Genomic DNA, 17,270 nt, shown 5'->3' on the forward strand with positions numbered 1-17,270 from the left:
ACTGCTCACACCTGTCTTCATCACTAATCCTTGTGGTAGCAGTCAGGGTGGAGTGTCTAGTTGTACCAACCAGATTATACATAGCCCTTCTGCCCTTATCAGTGTTTGCAAAATTAAAACAGTACCTTACAAAGTAAGTTTTGCTTGGAGTTTTCTTTTTCTTTCCTTTTTTTGAGACAGGGTCTTGCTACATAGTTGAAGCTGGTTTCAAACCTCCCATGTAGCCGAGGCTGGCCTTGAACTTTCAAAAGTTCTGTCTCAGCCTCTTCTCAAGTATTGGCATTACAGGAGTGGGCCACAATGCCCTGCGATGTTTGGATTTTCTTTTCTTTTTTCTTTTTTCTTTTCTTTTCTTTTTTTTTTTTTTGTGGGAGAAAGAATAAGTAAAAAACAAAACAAAGCCCAAGCTAAAAAAATCCCCAAACCAAAACACTATGATAAATTAAAACAAAAAATAAATAGTCTTCTGCACGAAGTTGAAAATTGCTGTGCAAAGGTGGCATCTTGCAGGTGAAAGTTACTGGACTTGTACTTCCGTACATTGAGGCACCAGCAAAGAAGAAATTTGTTCTAATGTCTTCTTGAACTGTACAAAGCTTCAAAGCCAAAGCTCTCCAGGACACAGAGGAACCCATACAAGACTCTTTGACATGCTCACCATATATGGGACTCACAATGTGTCATTTTAATAACTCCGACACCACCTCCGAGCCGACGGTAATTCATCCCACCGTACAATCTGCAAAGAGAGACAAAATTAGAGTTTTTCACTGGAAAAAGCAGTTTCTTTATAACTGTTAATCAAATGTTTCTGTGTTTTATTTCATGACTAGTATTTTCAGCTTCATATAATTCTTCCAAAAATCAGAAGCCAGTTTTGAGCACTGGTAATTACAAGACTTATTTCAGAAAGGACACAGGCTGGGAGGATGCATAAAGAGTAAAGAGCATCATGGGAATTTCACACCTGGACTGGCTTCTCAGATTCACATGTCTGTTAAGCAATTCTATTTTCGTGTCTAGCTTTGCCCCTGCCTTTATTATTTTCACATCTACATTTTCCCTTTCTAAATGTCCTCAATTATTTTTGTGGCTTTGTCTTACACATATTCTCATAAGCTTCCTCTGATCCTGTATGGACCCAAACTAGGTCTGAGTAGGCAGCATCAGCATGAGTTTCTAGTACATGATCAAGGCCACAGGAACGTGGTCATATTAAAGACTTTCAGAGAACTCAATACAAGATCTTCAATCAGCCGTGAGATAAAACTGATTCTAAATTTGGGACATACAACTGAAATATAAAATAAATTTTCTATAGCTGCTCCTCAAGAATCTCATGAACATAATGTCAGCATGCATTACTATTTTACTTAGAGACAGTTACTGAAAAACAAGTCCAGATTGTATAAAGTGACAAAATAAATTCGGCTGTCTGCCCAGATTAACTTTACTTAAAATTTCCATTAAAAACAGAAAACTACCCATGGAAAAATATATACCACAAGTAGGGGCTCTGACTCATGAAAACCTGCCATCATCTATCCCGTAGCTGTATTCGATTTTGCTGAAATGCTACCTTTACAGTGAGGCCTTGCAGTCCCCATCCTTCCTCTCCTCCTCTTTGGCTATGCTTGTAGCATTTCCACGCCCTGGCATGACATTATTTATCCCCCTCGATATACTGCCAGCTCCAGGAGGGGAGGGAGTTTTTGTTTACTTTTGCATTTATTTCCAGGGGCTGTAATACTCAGCAAAGCTTGAATGAATAGGGCTGTGAAAAATGTGATAATAAAGCAAAAGTTATTATGCTCTCTTTAGTCTGACTATAGCATTGTTAATTACTGAGCCACAAAGAATTGTGAAAATATGCAAACTCCAAAGCCAGTTACGTAAATACCTCTAAGAGTTGGGGTTTTCCCAGAGATGAAGAATATTAAAAAAATGTTGAGTAAACAGGCAATTGGAAAGTATGGCACTAGAATCCGGTGGGAATGGACTCTGAGGCTGCCTCTTGTGTGTGCTCAGCTAGCCCCACGGCATGAGAAAGTCTCTCAGAACGGCTCAACAGTCTCTGGCTGATGTACAACCTTGGGCACTTGGAGTCAGTGTCCTTGCTGAGGCTAGCAAGCCCAAACAACTAACTGCTTGGAAGGTGAAAACTATTCCCTTGGCAGGCGGCTATGCTCACCACTACATCACCAACACAAAACTCTTTCTTTGGAAGACTAATTTATTTTTTATATTTTGGTACTAGGAATTGAACTTAGGACTTTGTGCTTGCCAGGCAGGCGCTGTGCTGCTGAGCTTTATCCCCAGCCTGGAAGATTAATTTAGAAGAGCTATGAAATATAGTACATTTTAAGTTCTTATACTATTTAAGAGCATTTGGCATTTTTGAGCATCTATCAGATTAGTATTGTAAGCCTAATAGAAAATGTGTGATTGAGATTTAGAGCTAATGATTAAGTACAAATATTCAAAGATTTGAGATGAGTTTTCGGGGGTGGGGCGGTAGCTTGGAGGTATAAGTGCCTGGCTGGCAAGTGCAAGGACCCGAGTTCAACTCCTGGAACCACATGCCGAACTGGCCACCGGAACTGGGTGTGGTGGCACATGCCTGTAATCCCAGTGCTGGGGAGGCTGAGACAGGGGAATCACTACGAGTCTGAACTGCAAAAGGAGACCCTGTATTGAATTAAAGAGAAGCATGCTGTGCTGGCCTCTCCCCCTGGGCACGCTGAGACTGGGCGTGGTGGTGCATGTCTGTAATCCCAGTGCTTGGGAGGCTGAAAACAGGAGGATCCCTATGAGACTGATCGGTGTAGTAAGACCTGTAGACCCTGTACTAAATACATTTTTTTTTAAAAAAGGAGGAATTAAAGAGGAGTTTGCTAAGTTTATAAAAGTTATGAACATTTAAATAAGTGGAAGAGTCCTTTATGTGAATTTATATAAACCCAGGACCTTTGCATAGAGCTATATCCCCAGCCCTTTTAAATAGTTGCATTTTGCTAAGTTAGCCAGGCTGACTAGGATCACACTATGCCACCAAGTCTCGTGACATTTAAACTTCCTTTTCTTTTTAGTTTTTCTCCTTTCGGTGCTGGGGACTAAACTCAGGGCCTCACACATTTCAGACACACAGGCTACCACTGAATGATGCCCCCAGCTCTGAGAATTAAAAGTTTAAAAGCAATGTAAAATTAAATGTATAAATAAAGTTTAACACAGTTAACCTCTAAATAGGATGTGGCTTCTTCACCAAAAAGACTGCTATAGTTTACTAGATTTCAAAAGAGAAGAATTAAAAGCTCAAGGGAAAAAACCCCAGGTTTTAAAATGTAATAAAATATTATTTTAAGAAATGAGTGAAAACTTTGCCCTGGGTTATAAGGCTTCCCCAAACCAGCAAAAACGTGCCCTCACGTATTGGGAGCCAAAGACCTCAGTTCTAATTCTGACTCCCTTAGGTAGATCATTTTTTCTTAGTGCCTTTATTTCCTCAGCTGACCAGGACAGGAACAGAAAGGACATTTTCTCCCACCTCTAATTTTACGGCTGCACAGTTACCAAAGAGAAGTCTGGAAAACACCAGCCTCTGTAGATCAATCAAGTCAAAATGGGCGATCGAATGAGGGCTAGTGCAGCAGCCCTCTGCAAAGTCCTGATGAGGGGCTTCAGTGACAATGGCCACAGGCTGCCCCAAGGCCCTGACCTCAAGACAGTATCGACGAGCTCTGTGATGCAGCTAAGCATTACCTCCATGTATTGGCATCAGGATCAAAAACTTCGATGGTCTTCAGGTACGTCGTGCCGTCAAAACCTCCGACTGCCATGAGCTGTCCATTGACCACTGCCAGACCAACCTATGGGACCAAGGCACAGCTGAAGCCATAGGTGCCAGACAGTTACCTGGATGGGTTTCTAGACAAAGTTCTTTAATTCCTTATGGTTTTTATATTGAACTTTACTTGAACATAAGGGAAACACAGTAACAACAAAAATATATGAAATTATTGGCACCACAAATTAATATAACCAACCACAACAGATACACCGAGTCCAAAACATTCATTTCTTGTATTTTAGGAAAAGCATTCACTAGGAGCAAACAAGAGCCTCCACGGTGGTATACACCTGCAGTGCCAGCTACTCAGGAGGCTAAGGCAAGAGAAACACTTCAGCCCAGAGTTTAAGACCAACCCGGGCAACATAACAAACAGACACATGAACAAAGAAATGAAAACAAAAAACCTCCAAACTGTTCTAATGTCCTCTAATAGTTGCTCACACTAATTCACTTTTTCACCACTTTTTTTTTTTTTTTTTGGCAGAACCAGGGATTGAACTTAGATCCTTGCGTTTGCCAGTCAAGCACTTATCCTACTGAGCCACCTCCCCGGCCCACTAATTCACTTTTGAAATTGATACTAACACCCTTTTAAAAATACAAATCTAATCAAGTTAGTACTCTTCTTTAAAAACTTTTTAAGCCTCTCTCTTGCTCAAAGATAAATTTAAAGTCCTTATTATGTTGCTTTGGCTTTATGGAAATCTGCCACCCTTTAACTTCCTTTTGCATTCTCACTTTCCCTTTCCTTCTTCTACTGCACCTTCTGCTCCAGTAGTACTGGATTTACTGCTAGACTCTAAATACATCATATATTTTTCACATTTCCATACTTTTGTATGTGTTGTTCCCTCAGTGGTGGTTTTTTTTTTTTCCCCTGTATTTTTTAGGGAAGGGTCTACAGGGTGTTCAGGGTCTCACTAGTAGATCTGACTCATAGTGATTCTCCTATTCATATAATTTAGGGAGAATTTAGGGAGATTTATAGCCTCCCAAGTGCTGGGATTACAGGCATGCACCACCACACCCAGTCTCAATTGCCCCGGAGTTGGGGCCAGCAAGGCAGGCCTGGGGATCGAGCCCCCAGACCCTGCGCCTGCAAGCAGGGGGTTAATCTACTGAGCTATTTGGCCGGCCCTTGGGTGCTGCTTTTAAAATTAATTTTATTGGCGTACCTTTGATATATATAACGATCACATTCGTCATAGAGAACTTGTACCTGTATATGATCGAGATCTCTCTCTCTCTGTCTCTGTCTCTCTGTCTCTGTGACAGTATCTTGCTTTGTAGTTCAGGCTGACTTTGAACTCATTATGTAGTCCAGGCTGGGCTACCCTCCTGCCTCAGCTTCTTGAGTGCTGGGATTACAGGCATGGGCCATCATGCCCTGCTCATGATATATCTTGATTCTTTTTTCCTATCTCCTCCCCTCCCTTCAACCCTTCTTCCCATCCCCAATACAAAAGTTTTGGTTCTATTTTTTATTTATTGTTTATTTTATGTATTTAGTACAGGGCTAACAGGGTCTCACTACACAGATCAGACTTGTAATGATCCTCTTGTTTTCAGCCTCCCCCACACTGGGATTACAGGCCCATGTCACCACGCCCAGTCTCAGTTGCCCTGTCAGTGTGCCCCGGGGGTGGGGCTGGCATGGCAGGCCAGGGATTGAATCCCAGCCCCTGCATCTGCCTAAGCAGGCGCTTTAATCCGCTGAGCTATCTGGCTGACCCTTACAAAAGCTTTGTTTCTATCTTTTCCTTCTACTCTTGTTTCCTTTTCCATTCTTTCCTCCTCCCTTCTCCCTTGTTCTCCTCATGTTAACATCTTTAAAGCTACTTTTCAATATCTACCATCAATTTTGGTCCTTATGTACACTTTTAGTTTCTCACACAAGATAAACAATGTGATATTTACACTTGTCCAATTTATTTCACTTAAAATTATATTCACAAGGGACATCCATTTACCTAAAAAGTCTCAATTTTATCCTTTAGGATACGATAGTACTCCACTGCATATAAAAGTCACACTTTTTATATCCATTCATCCACTGATGGACATCTGTTTCCAAGATTTAGCTACTGCCAACTTTGCCACTATAAACATGGGTGTGTATTTATTGCTGTGGTATGATGCGTTTAATTTTTTCAGGAAGACACCAAGGAGGAGAACAGCTGGTCAAATAGAACTTCTACTTTTAGTTCTCTGAGGGATCTCCACACTGATTTCCTCAGTGATTGTAACAGTTTACACTCCAACAGTGGAGAAGGCCCCCCACCCTAGCCTCAGCCGCACTTGTTACTGTTTGCCTGGCTGATGCTGAGGCTTCCCAGGCTCTGGCCTCCAGCCACCTAGAGCTTCCTCCAGTTTCCCCGCCAGCAGCCAGCGCCTGCCTGCTCTGCTGGAGCAAAGCCCTGTGAGCAACCATGTCTCACTTTTGCTTGCTTTGCACAGTGAGCACTCAGTGAATTCCCACTGGAGGCGCTATACGTTGTGGCTGGGCATGCGGCTGAGCAGTGACTTTGCAAGGCTCACCTGTGTCCCTGGTGCTCAGGCGCTGGCTGCGAGGGTGACACAGCAGTCCCACAGCACTAATTCTGTCTCAGTTCAGATCCACACCCGGAGCCTGCGACTAGGCCAGCACAACACGCCCCGATGGCACCTGTTGCCTCTGCAGACCTGCGTGCACTGTTACTTGCCTATTTTATAAAATGGTTAGGACAACTGTACTGTGCACTTCTGCTGGTCTATGGAAAGAAGCAGTTAATGCTTTAATTTGTTTTGTTTCCTTTTTTCAATTATACCTCCTTTCTGTCTTAATTTCTTACACATTTCTTTTTTTCTTCCAATTTTAAATGCATATATCTGGTAATATGAACTGGTTGGAAGACAACACTATGTGTTACAACAAATACTGTAAAATACATATTATTTTATTAAGTGAAAATCTGTATCACTTGTAATTTTTTGTTTTAATTCTGGTTATTTTTTATGTATTTAGGACACGGTCTATGGGGCCTACAGGGTCTCACTACGTAGATCAAGACTTACAGTCATTGATTCTCCAGTTTTTAGCTTCCCAAGCACTGGGATTACAGGTGCATGCCACCACACCCAGGCACTCCAGGGGCAGGCCCCTCACTGCATCCCCAGTTGCTGTGCTCAGCCGCGCTTTAGTCCACTGAGTTATTTGGCTGGCTTGTTTTTGTTTTTTTTTTTTGCGGAACTGGGGATTGAACTCAGATCCTTGCATCTGCCAGTCAAGTGCTTATCCTACTGAGCCATCTCCCCGGCCCTTGGCTTGTTTTTTTTTGGTGACTGGCTCAGCCTGCCCTGTGGGGTGGGCTGGAGTGGTATGTGGTGCCAGGGATCAAAGCCCAGTCTCTGTGCTTTCCTAAGCAGGCGCTTTAGACCACTGACCTATCTTGCCAGCCCCTTTAATTTGTACTCTTTTTTTAAATTTTATTTATTTGTTTATTTTATTTATTTATTTATTTATTTATTTAGTGTGTGTGTGGCCAGCCCAGCCCACCAGGGGGCGGGGCTGGCTGGCATGTGGTGCTGGGGGATTAGAACCGCGGTCCCTTAGCTTAGCTTGTTCTAAGTAAGTGCTTTAGACCACTGAGCCATCTCACCAGGCCCTGTACTCTTTTAAAAATTTAAAAAATAAAGTGACTTAGTGACTCATAAAATAAGGCAAGTTTTGCTACTTATTTACATTAATTATGTAACCTAAGACAATTTCTCTTCACTCAGTGTGGCCTAGGCAGCCAGATGATGATGTTCACGCAAACATGCTTGGGGCCCAGCAGATCTGGTGTGTAGATGGGACAGGCTCTGAGGGGCTGGGGAGAGTGGCCAAGCATGTTTTTGTCCACATACTTATATTAGCACCCAAGCTACTTGCAATGCAACTAGTAACATTGCAAGGGTACACTCAACTGTGAGAGATACGAAGGTAGATACGGCAGGGAAGAATTCAGGGAGATGCCTTCCAGGGAAGCAAGCGAAACAAGGTGAATTATAAAAAATGAATCATCTAATTAAATATATAAATGGATAGATGATATTTAACTACTGAAGTTAAAAGCAATAACTTTTTTTTTTCTTTTTGTTTTGAATACTAGGGCTGGAACCCAGGGCCTAATCATTTTTAATTTATTTGAGACAGGGTCTTGCTAAGTTGCTGAGTGGCATATTTAATGAAACAAAAAATGAAATGTAACAGAACAACACAAGAAGCTGGAGCCAGGAATGCAACTATATAGTGAGACTCAGCCTCAAAAAACTAAAAGCAACCACCCACAAAAAACCCAGAACAAACTAGCAGGAAGTTTTTGCCTAAAAGTATCACAATAGCATCAAATGAAAGAACTGAAAGAAGACATGGGTAGGCACCAGTGGTTCACCCCTGTCTCCGCGAAGTCTCTTTCAGAGACCGGAGTGGCCCAGAACTTGTTTTTCACCACTCAAAGCTCTGGGGAGCAGGCACTTACTCCACTGCGCCGGGATGTCATGGCCACCACTGGAGACCACTGGTTGGTCCTGGGGTTGTACCTCTCGGCACTACTGAGCTCTGTGGTGTCATCTCTGCCTCCTACGGCGTAGATCATGTCTTGATACACAGCACAGCCCAGGTGTTTCCGCCGGGTCCCCATGGGAGCGATGGTGTGCCATCTGTTTTCTTGAGGATTGTAGCGCTCCACTGCGGGGGAGGGAAGACTGCTAAGTGACCACTGCCTCCCACCTCTCGTCTTCTTCAAAGCTGTGATAACACATATTTTCAATAAGCAATATGACTTGTACTTCTGGGGACTTGTGCACCCTGGAAGATGTCACAGGTACTCTCACCAGGGACAGGTTTCTCCTAGGTATGAAGTGTTGTGGTGGAAAGAGCACGTACTGGAGCCACGGAGCTGAGTTCCAGTTCTGGCTATGTGCCTAATTAGTACAAACCCTCAGCTCCACTCTCTTTATTTTTTAAGTGTGGGAATTAGACTACTGGAAAACTGACAGGCATAACTCACCACTGATAATGCACAACCAGGCAGTTCTGTCCTCTTGCACACCCTTTCTTATACCCTACTGCAGTGTAAGCCACCAAAGAGGAGACAGATGTGTGACGGTCAATCTGACAGGGATGCTATACTGACAATATCCTAGGCAAAAATAATCCTTATGTTGGAATAAAAGGGTTAACGACCACTTTCCAGTTCTAAGGTTTTATTTCTTTATTTAAATTTATGTATTTGGTACAGGGTCTCACTACACAGCTTGGACTCGTAGTGATCGATCCTCCTGTTTTCAGCCTTCCCAGTACTGGGAGTACAGGCGTGAGCCACCATGTCAGGACTCAGCAGTGGCTCAGTGCGCCCTGGGGTCAGGGCTGGCACGGGGGACAGAGATTGAACCTGGTCCCTGCGCTTGCCAAAACAGGCGCTTTAGTTCACTGAGCTATCTCGGTGGCCCTATTCCTAATCGTAATTCTTTTCCTTTAGAGGCGAGGTAGTGACTGTGGAAAGGGAAAGCACTGCACTCAGAAAGCACTCCTTTTGCTCACTGCTCATTTCCAGCAACAGGCAGAGCAGAAGAAAGACACATTTTGGGAATGTATGAGAACATGGCTGCAGGAACTGGGAGGGGAAATATATTTTTATAATAAAATACAGGATAACTTTGACTTTTTATACTTTTTGTAGGCAGAGTCTGCTCAGGAAAATGTGCTTCTTTTGGGGAATCAGATGTCTCTGGAGGGAACAAACCTGTGTTGAGTGGAGATGTCCCGTCAGAGCCACCTACAGCATATAAGAACCCTCCCAACACAGCCACGGCCACGCCCAGTCTCCTGGTACTCATAGATGCCACCCGTGTCCACTTATTCTCCTTCGGATCATACCTGCAGGACAGAAGGCAGGCTGAATGCATGTTCTTACTCCAGCAAGCCATTTTTACATGGCCTGAAATCACACTAGATACCCTGGTGACATAGATTCGCTAGTTAAAAAAAAAATGTGGGGTATGTGAAAACACACACAAATACTGTTCAGCCTTAAAAAGACAGAAATCTTATTTGTGACAACATGCATGGACCTGGAGGACATTATGACAAGTGAAATAAGTTAGGCACAGGAAAAAAAAAAAACCACTGTATGACTTATCTATATGTGAAATCCAAAAGAGAACTATAAACAGTGAGTAGAATGGGGTCTACTCTCTATAAGGTGAGTTGGTGGGTAGGATTAGATGCTAGTCAAAGAATATACTTTTTTTTTTTGAGACAGGATTTTGGCATGTACTTCAGGCTGGGCTTGAACTCACTGTGTAGCCCAGGCTGGCCTTGAACTTGTGGCAATCCTCCTGCCTCAGCCTCCTGAATGCTGGGATTACAGGCGTGTGCCACCATTTCAGGGCTACAATTTCAGGAATAAGTGCTAATGTACAACATGATAACTGCAGTTAATAACAATGACTTGTATACTTGAAAATTTCTATGAAAATACAGTTTAAATATATTCACCACAGAAATGGCATGTGAAGTAGTATACATGAATTAGCTTGACTTAGTCATTGTACAAGGCAGACATACTTCAAAATATATGATTCACCATAAATGTATATAAATTACAAAGTATATGTATATAAGGGAATGTCACAGTGAAACCAATTAATCTGTGTAATTAACGTGTTAAAGAAAAACAAAGCAGATAAAAATTAACTAAAATATATTCTTTATATCTTTCATCTATCTAGATTTTTAAAATTAAAAGCTGTTTCCCTAAAAGCCTACAGGGGAATCTACTAAATAGTGGACCCCCCAGTGTCTTAAACTTAGCTGTAATTGTTTCTTTTGTAGAGCCCTGTGTCTTTTTTTTTTTAAATAAACAAGAAAACCTAAAAATGATTTTTAAAAAATCACCTCTCAACAATATTGAGGCAAGACACACCGTCTTGGCCCCCCACTGCATACAGAAAGCCACCGAGCACGGCCACACCAACACTTGTCCTGCAGGTGCTTGTGGGGGCCACGTCACTGCTCCATTGGTTTGTTTTGGGGTCATATCTGCAAAGAATACAGCAAGAACAGAGTCGGTACTATGTCTCGAAGCTTGGCTATACTTAAATATTTCAAATCTAAGGATCTATGTGGTCTATACTCCTTCCCCAAATTATGGGTTAATAACTGAAATATAAAAAAGTGTATTTTTATTTTTTGACATTCATTTTTACTTATATTACATATTTTCTTTCTAAAGAAATAAGAATGTCATTGAGTAAGCTAAAGTCCATGTTAAATTGACCTGAATTCTGATCCCTTCCTATTTCAATTTGGAATACATCCTTCAGGACTTTTCAGTAAAAAATATTCTTAAATAGCTAAATGTGATGGACCCACATACATATTTCTGTATATATACATGTTTTCTTTACATAAATAGAACTCCACAGCACTTTTTCCTTTCACTATATTTTGGAGACCTATTTATGCCAGTACAACCCCTTCCTTTTTATTATATTGTATGTGCCATCCATTATTCATATTCCTATTGCTATAACCTTGGGGTGTTCTGATATTTTGCTATTAATAATAATTCTTGTCAGGCTGAGAGTGTAGTTCAGGGGTAGAGTGCTCACCTAGCTTGCAGAAAGCTTTTGCTTCAATTCCCAACAATACAAACAACAACAACAACAAAAAATGTATAAAAACTGCTGAGTCAATTTTGTCATTTTTCATCTTTTTGTCATTTTTCATCTTTTTTTTGAGATAAGATCTTGCTTTGTAGTTCAGGCTGGCCTTGAACTCACCATGTAGCCCACAGTGGCCATGACCTTGCAATGATTCTTCTGCCTCAGTCTCCAGAGTGCTGAGATTACAGGCGTGAGCCATCACGCCTGGCTCATTTTTCAATGCGTATGTTATATACAAACATATAAGTTAACATTCATATACACTAGCCTCTGAATCACCTTAGGTGCACTGTACTCTGATTCAGTTTAAGTTCTTCCATGCTGAACCCTTCTCTTCCCCTCTTTATGGAACTGATCCTTTTTTTCTTCTTTTTCTCCCAGCTATTCTATGTATCTAGAAATTGATATGGCACAGGGCTGGCCACAGTGAAAGAATCATTGTAAATCAACACAACTGAATGAAAAAGTGTGTGTGAGAAAAAGAAGCCATTAAAATGCCAGTCACTGTAGGTTTCCAATGTTTCAAGCACTGTGATAAGACACTTGGGGAGAAAACATAAGCAAACATTACAATGGACTATGTAGCAGCACATTCAGAATACAAAGGGCAGAGGGCAGAGGAGTAAGTTCAAAAGGGCAGAGGAATGAGTAACTCATCTCTCCAGCCAGAGAAGGCTTTATGGAGGAAGTAACATTTTGGGTCTTAAAGGAGCAGAAATATTTCAGGAGAGAACAGTATACACACACACACACACACACACAGAGAAAAGGGGTAATGGGACAGTGAGATAGCTCAGCAGACTAAATGTCTTCTTTTTTTTTTTTTTTGTTGTTGGAACCGGGGATTGAACTCAGACCCTTGAGCTTGCTAGGGAAGCGCTTATTCCACTGAGCCATCTCCCTGGCCCCTAGGTTTAGTCTTCTTTGGCAAGCACAGGGACCAGGTTTCGATCCCCAGTCCCACATGCTGTGCCAGCCCCACCCCTGGGGCGTGCTGAGTCGGTGACTGAGTCCAGGCGTGGTGGTGCACGTGTGGACTATGCTGGGGAGGCTGAAAACAGGAGGATCACTACGAGTCCGAGCTGCGTAGTGAGACCCTGTACCAAATGAGGAAAGAAAAAAAAAGAAAAGGATATGAAGGAAGAGAGCATGTCCAAAGAATTGCAAACAATATGTTGAGTCTAAGGCAGCATGGAATGGTGGTGCCCAACGTGAGACTAGAAAAATAGGTACATGTCAGATCACAGAAGATCTGTACATCATGCTAAGTGACCTAAGATGCCAACTGATGTGACACACACACACAATATTAAAAATATTACGTTTCCCATTAACATCTCAAGTGAAACCATAGGAACAGTAGAGAAAAAATTTCAAATTGACCTTACCTTTCAACACTATTGAGATAAGAGGATCCATCATGGCCTCCTACTGCATATAATAGGTCATCAAGAACACTGACCCCAACGCCACACCGTCTTTTGCTCATGGAAGCTACCATTCGCCATTCATTGGTTTGTGGATCATATCGCTCAACACTGGAAATGGCATCTCCACTGCACCAACCACCAACTGCGGAGGAACAGAAATGCTTCAGAGAATATCTGCCCTAAACCACAGAATGTCTTCCTGCCCAGTTCACCATGACTCAATGCTGGGACTGACCAAATCCAGAAGCAGGTTAAATCAAAAACTGAGTTGGGCCTATAATTCCAGCACTCAGCACGCTGAGGCAGGAGGCATGAGTTCAAGGCCAGCCTGAGCTACATAAACAAGTTCAAGACCAGCCTGCTCTACATAGTGAGACCCTAACTCACAAAAACTAAATAAAAACTCCCTCAGAATGAGTTGGTTAGAATGTTGGACTTTTAGTCTTCAGGCCTGTGAGAAAGCGAATGTCTTTTGTTTCACTGATCCAGACTATACTTTTTTGTTATGGCAGACTGAACACTGAATAGTAATTGGAGTAACAGTTTTGAACTGAATTCCACTAGGCTTCACTGAGTCACCATTGGAAAATCATGTGATTACCTATTGAATTTTTTTTTTTTCTTTTATAAAGTCTTGCTGTGTAGTTCAATATGTAGTCTAGGCTGGCTTTGAACTTGTAATGATCCTCCTGACTATGAAGCACTATTGGACTCATAGTTATCCTCCACACTGCTGGCATTACAGATGTGTAGCACTATCATGCCTGGCATGACTACTTAATTCTTCTTTCAAATCATCTCTATTTCAATCCAAATATATGCTAGATTTTGTAGCTTAAAAAATGAAGCACAAGGGTGTGGTAATCTCAAAACATTCTAAAGTAGAAGACATTTTTTTAGATGAAATCTAAAAGTTAATTTTATTTCAAATCTCACTCTGATACATCAATTTTATTTTCTTATAGTTTCATTTAGGTAAGACTATTCAGCTGAATGTGGTAGTGCTGGGTTTGAGGCCAGTCTGAGTATTACAGTGAGTTCAAGGCCTAAACTGTGTGACACTGTCTCAAAGCAAAAACACATACCAAAAAACCCCAAAATAAAAAACAAAAGCCAACTAAATAAGAATATTCAATTAATACTAAAACCAAGCAAGTTCTGTGCGCGCTTGCTTGCTTGCTTGCTTGCTTGCTTGCTTGCTTGCTTTCTTTCTTTCTTTCTTTCTTTCTTTCTTTCTTTCTTTCTTTCTTTCTATTTTAGGGAAGAGTCTATAGGGTCTCACTGCATAGACTGGACTCATAGTGATCCTCCTGTTTACCGCCTCCCAAGTGCTGGAATTACAGGCGCACACCATAACACCTAGTCTCAATTGCCATCTCACAGTGCCTTGGAGGCAGGGCTGGTACTGCAGGCGAGGGGATCGCATTCCAGGCCCCTGCATCTGCCTAAGCAGGCACTTTAATCTGCTGAGCTATTTGGCCAAACTTCATGTGTATTTTCTTAATTTTTTTTTTTTTTTTTTTTTTTTTGGTGCTAGAGATTGAATTTAGGACTTTACATATACTAGGCAGGTGTGCTACCACTAAGCTTCCTCCCCAGCCCTTAAATTTGAATTCTGTAATAGACATATTCCTGGAATTTCAGTAATAGAGAAAACATTCAAAATTCTAAAATACCATTATGCTGAAAATATGAGTATTTATAACACTTGAGACCAATCAAATAGCTTAATAATTAAAAAAATTTTTTTTAAGCATTTGGTACAAGGTCTACAGGGTCTTACTACACAGATCAGACTCATAGTGATCCTCCTGTTTTTCAGCCTCCCAAACACTGGGATTACAGGTGCATGCCACCACACCTAGTCTCAATCACCATCTCAGCATACCCTGGGGGTGGGGCCGGCATGACAGTCTGGGGATTGAACCCCTGGCCCCTGTATCTGCCTAAGCAGGTGCTTTAATTTGCTGAGCTAGCTGGCTGGCCCTCTAGCCTAATCATTAATTAGGGAGAATTTTATAATGGATCATATAACTCCATATCAAATATCATTTTATAAATGATACCCTTCAATACTGAAGGAAAAGGTAGGCATTTAGGAAATCAAATATAAAGGTGGGAGAAGGCCTTGCCAGAGGCCAACCCTGCCAGCATTGTGAGTTTGGAGTTCCAGCTTCCAGAATTATTCCAAAATAAATTTCTCTTGTTTTAGCCACTCAGGCCATGGCATTTGGTTATGGTAGACCATGGGGACCTATACACTATGATCAGCAAAATGGACATCCTAGTCATGGGACTTTTAGTTTGCATTAAGCAATACACCTGAAGAAAAATATTGCAGAAATGGGGATGTATAAATTTGTATGTATAAGATGTTGACTAAAATGCTTTGCTACTTATGGACAAGTGCAAAAAATAAACCCTCTTTTGCAACCCAGAACTCACTGTTTAGTATGAGCTTTGACTACATACAAGAAGGACTATTACTATCACGTGCTATGGTCCATGCCTGTGATCCTGCCATTTCTGAAGCTAAGGTGAGAGGGGCACAGGTTTGAGGCCAGCCTGTACTACATAAGACCCTCCATATCAGAAAACAAAAGATGATGATACCTAAATACAGATTAAAGTGATGGGAGGCTAATCATTAAGGTTGGTTCTGAGACTAACAATTAGAACTCAGAGGGCACAAGCAAAATCTGAGCTTGGTGATTCACTCTTTCAACTTCCCTGTTGACAAACATGAAGACAGCTCTTTTTTTTTCTCTTTCTTAAGGGCTTCTGTCTTGATAAGATGGGGTTTGAAGTGGAAGATATGTCTCACTGTCAGTGTGTGGATCAAGTTTAAATGTAGAGTAGTATACTATCAGATTAAAATTTCCACACATTTTAATAACATTCCCACCCCCAAACAAAAAGCATAGCTTTAGACAGATATGGCCAAAAACTGCTGCCTTAAAGAGACATCAATGAACATAACAGAATATAGAAGAAAAGCCAGAAATGAAGACAGGGGTTATAGATGTGATCTTAGCTTCCAGCATTTACTTCCATAGAGTGAAAGTACTGGAAGAACCAATTCACCAAGGTTAACCAAGAATTGGTGATCTGGCATTCCAGAGACATGGCGAGGAGGGGCAAATAAAAGCTAAAGCAAATTGAAGATTAAGCGGAGGCCAATGGGCCCCACCCTAAAATTGTAAACTGTACCAATGAGAGTATTAGTTAAGGACAGAGTTCAGCTTTAGATACCACAAAAAGATTGAGAAGGCAGGGAAAACACATCTTCTTATAAAGAAAGAGACAATAGGTATCTTCTACAAGTGAAAGTGGAAGCTTTGCTAATGTAAGAAAGAGGATAGATGATTTAACTTGGTTTTTCTGTATTCATCAGAATTTCTGAGGTACTGCATCTCTCCACAGTGGCCCGTGTGGCTTCCCAGGCACAGCGTGTACTTTCACCTTCACTCTCACCCTTCTTCCATTTACTCGGCCCAAGCAGTGTTGCAGAGCCAGTTTCTCTCCTACTCTTACTTTTACATTCTTGAGTAAACTTTGCCACTGCTAAAAAAAATATTCTATACTGCATGTGTACTCACTTCTGTACTTAGAAAAACAAAAAGCGCTATTTGAAAATAAATGATCTAATTGCAGCACTGCAAAAAATTGTGCAGAAATAGGTTATCTTTCATATACTAGGTGATATTTGTAAATCCTTCTTTGGTAATTCAGAGTTGCCACTGGCAGGTGGGTTGTGTTTTCTTTTTCCACTATTCATCGTGGGTTGATGCTAATGTCTTACTAGTGCTTCTCAGGATCAGGAGCATTTAATTATTCTGAAAGTTACAAAGATAAAATAGAAATAGTTGACCTGGACTTCGAGTAATTAACAATATAGTGCAACAATCAGATACCAACTTAAGAATATGCAATTATTAGATCAATACTAAGAGTCTGAGATCATGAACAGATCCTTTTTTTTTTTTTTTCTTCAGAACCGGGGATTGAACTCAGGCCCTTGCACTTGCCAGGGAAGTGCTAATTCCACTGAGCCATCTCCCTGGCCCTGAACAGATCCAATTTAACTGGTTTCTGAAGAAGGCAAAATGTGGTTTAATAAACACAATGATCTAATGAAAAGAGACAGGTGAGATTTTAGATATAATCAGCATTGCCATTTTATTCAATTATTATTATTATTTTTGTGGTACTGGAGATGAAACCCAAGGTCTCACACTAGACAAGCATTCAACTGATGAACATCCTTGCTTGGCAAGTGAGATCTGAGTGCAGAGGAT

General features: G+C 41.3%; 1 protein-coding gene and 1 non-coding gene across 4 annotated transcripts in view; one reads left to right on the plus strand and one right to left on the minus strand.

Moving 5' to 3' along the window:
- Nucleotides 1-395: 395 nt before the first annotated feature.
- Nucleotides 396-17,270, minus strand: part of Klhl20 (kelch like family member 20) — a 52,338-nt gene continuing 35,463 nt past the window's right edge. For all 3 annotated transcript variants that reach the window (XM_023710380.1, XM_023710378.1, XM_023710379.1), the window contains exons 7-12: nucleotides 12,931-13,114; nucleotides 10,773-10,916; nucleotides 9,619-9,752; nucleotides 8,353-8,561; nucleotides 3,763-3,869; nucleotides 396-739 (exon numbers count right to left, since the gene is read on the minus strand). In XM_023710380.1, coding sequence (XP_023566148.1) covers nucleotides 655-739; nucleotides 3,763-3,869; nucleotides 8,353-8,561; nucleotides 9,619-9,752; nucleotides 10,773-10,916; nucleotides 12,931-13,114 — 863 coding nt within the window. In that variant the 3' untranslated portion in view covers nucleotides 396-654. The remainder of the gene's footprint in view (nucleotides 740-3,762; nucleotides 3,870-8,352; nucleotides 8,562-9,618; nucleotides 9,753-10,772; nucleotides 10,917-12,930; nucleotides 13,115-17,270) is intronic.
- Nucleotides 15,333-15,457, plus strand: LOC111815545. Its single transcript, XR_002820228.1, has one exon. It is a non-coding gene; the product is annotated as a small nucleolar RNA SNORA40 (small nucleolar RNA).

The sequence above is a fragment of the Octodon degus genome, unplaced genomic scaffold (assembly GCF_000260255.1).
Source record: "Octodon degus isolate 3935 unplaced genomic scaffold, OctDeg1.0 scaffold00017, whole genome shotgun sequence".
NCBI lineage: Eukaryota > Metazoa > Chordata > Mammalia > Rodentia > Octodontidae > Octodon > Octodon degus.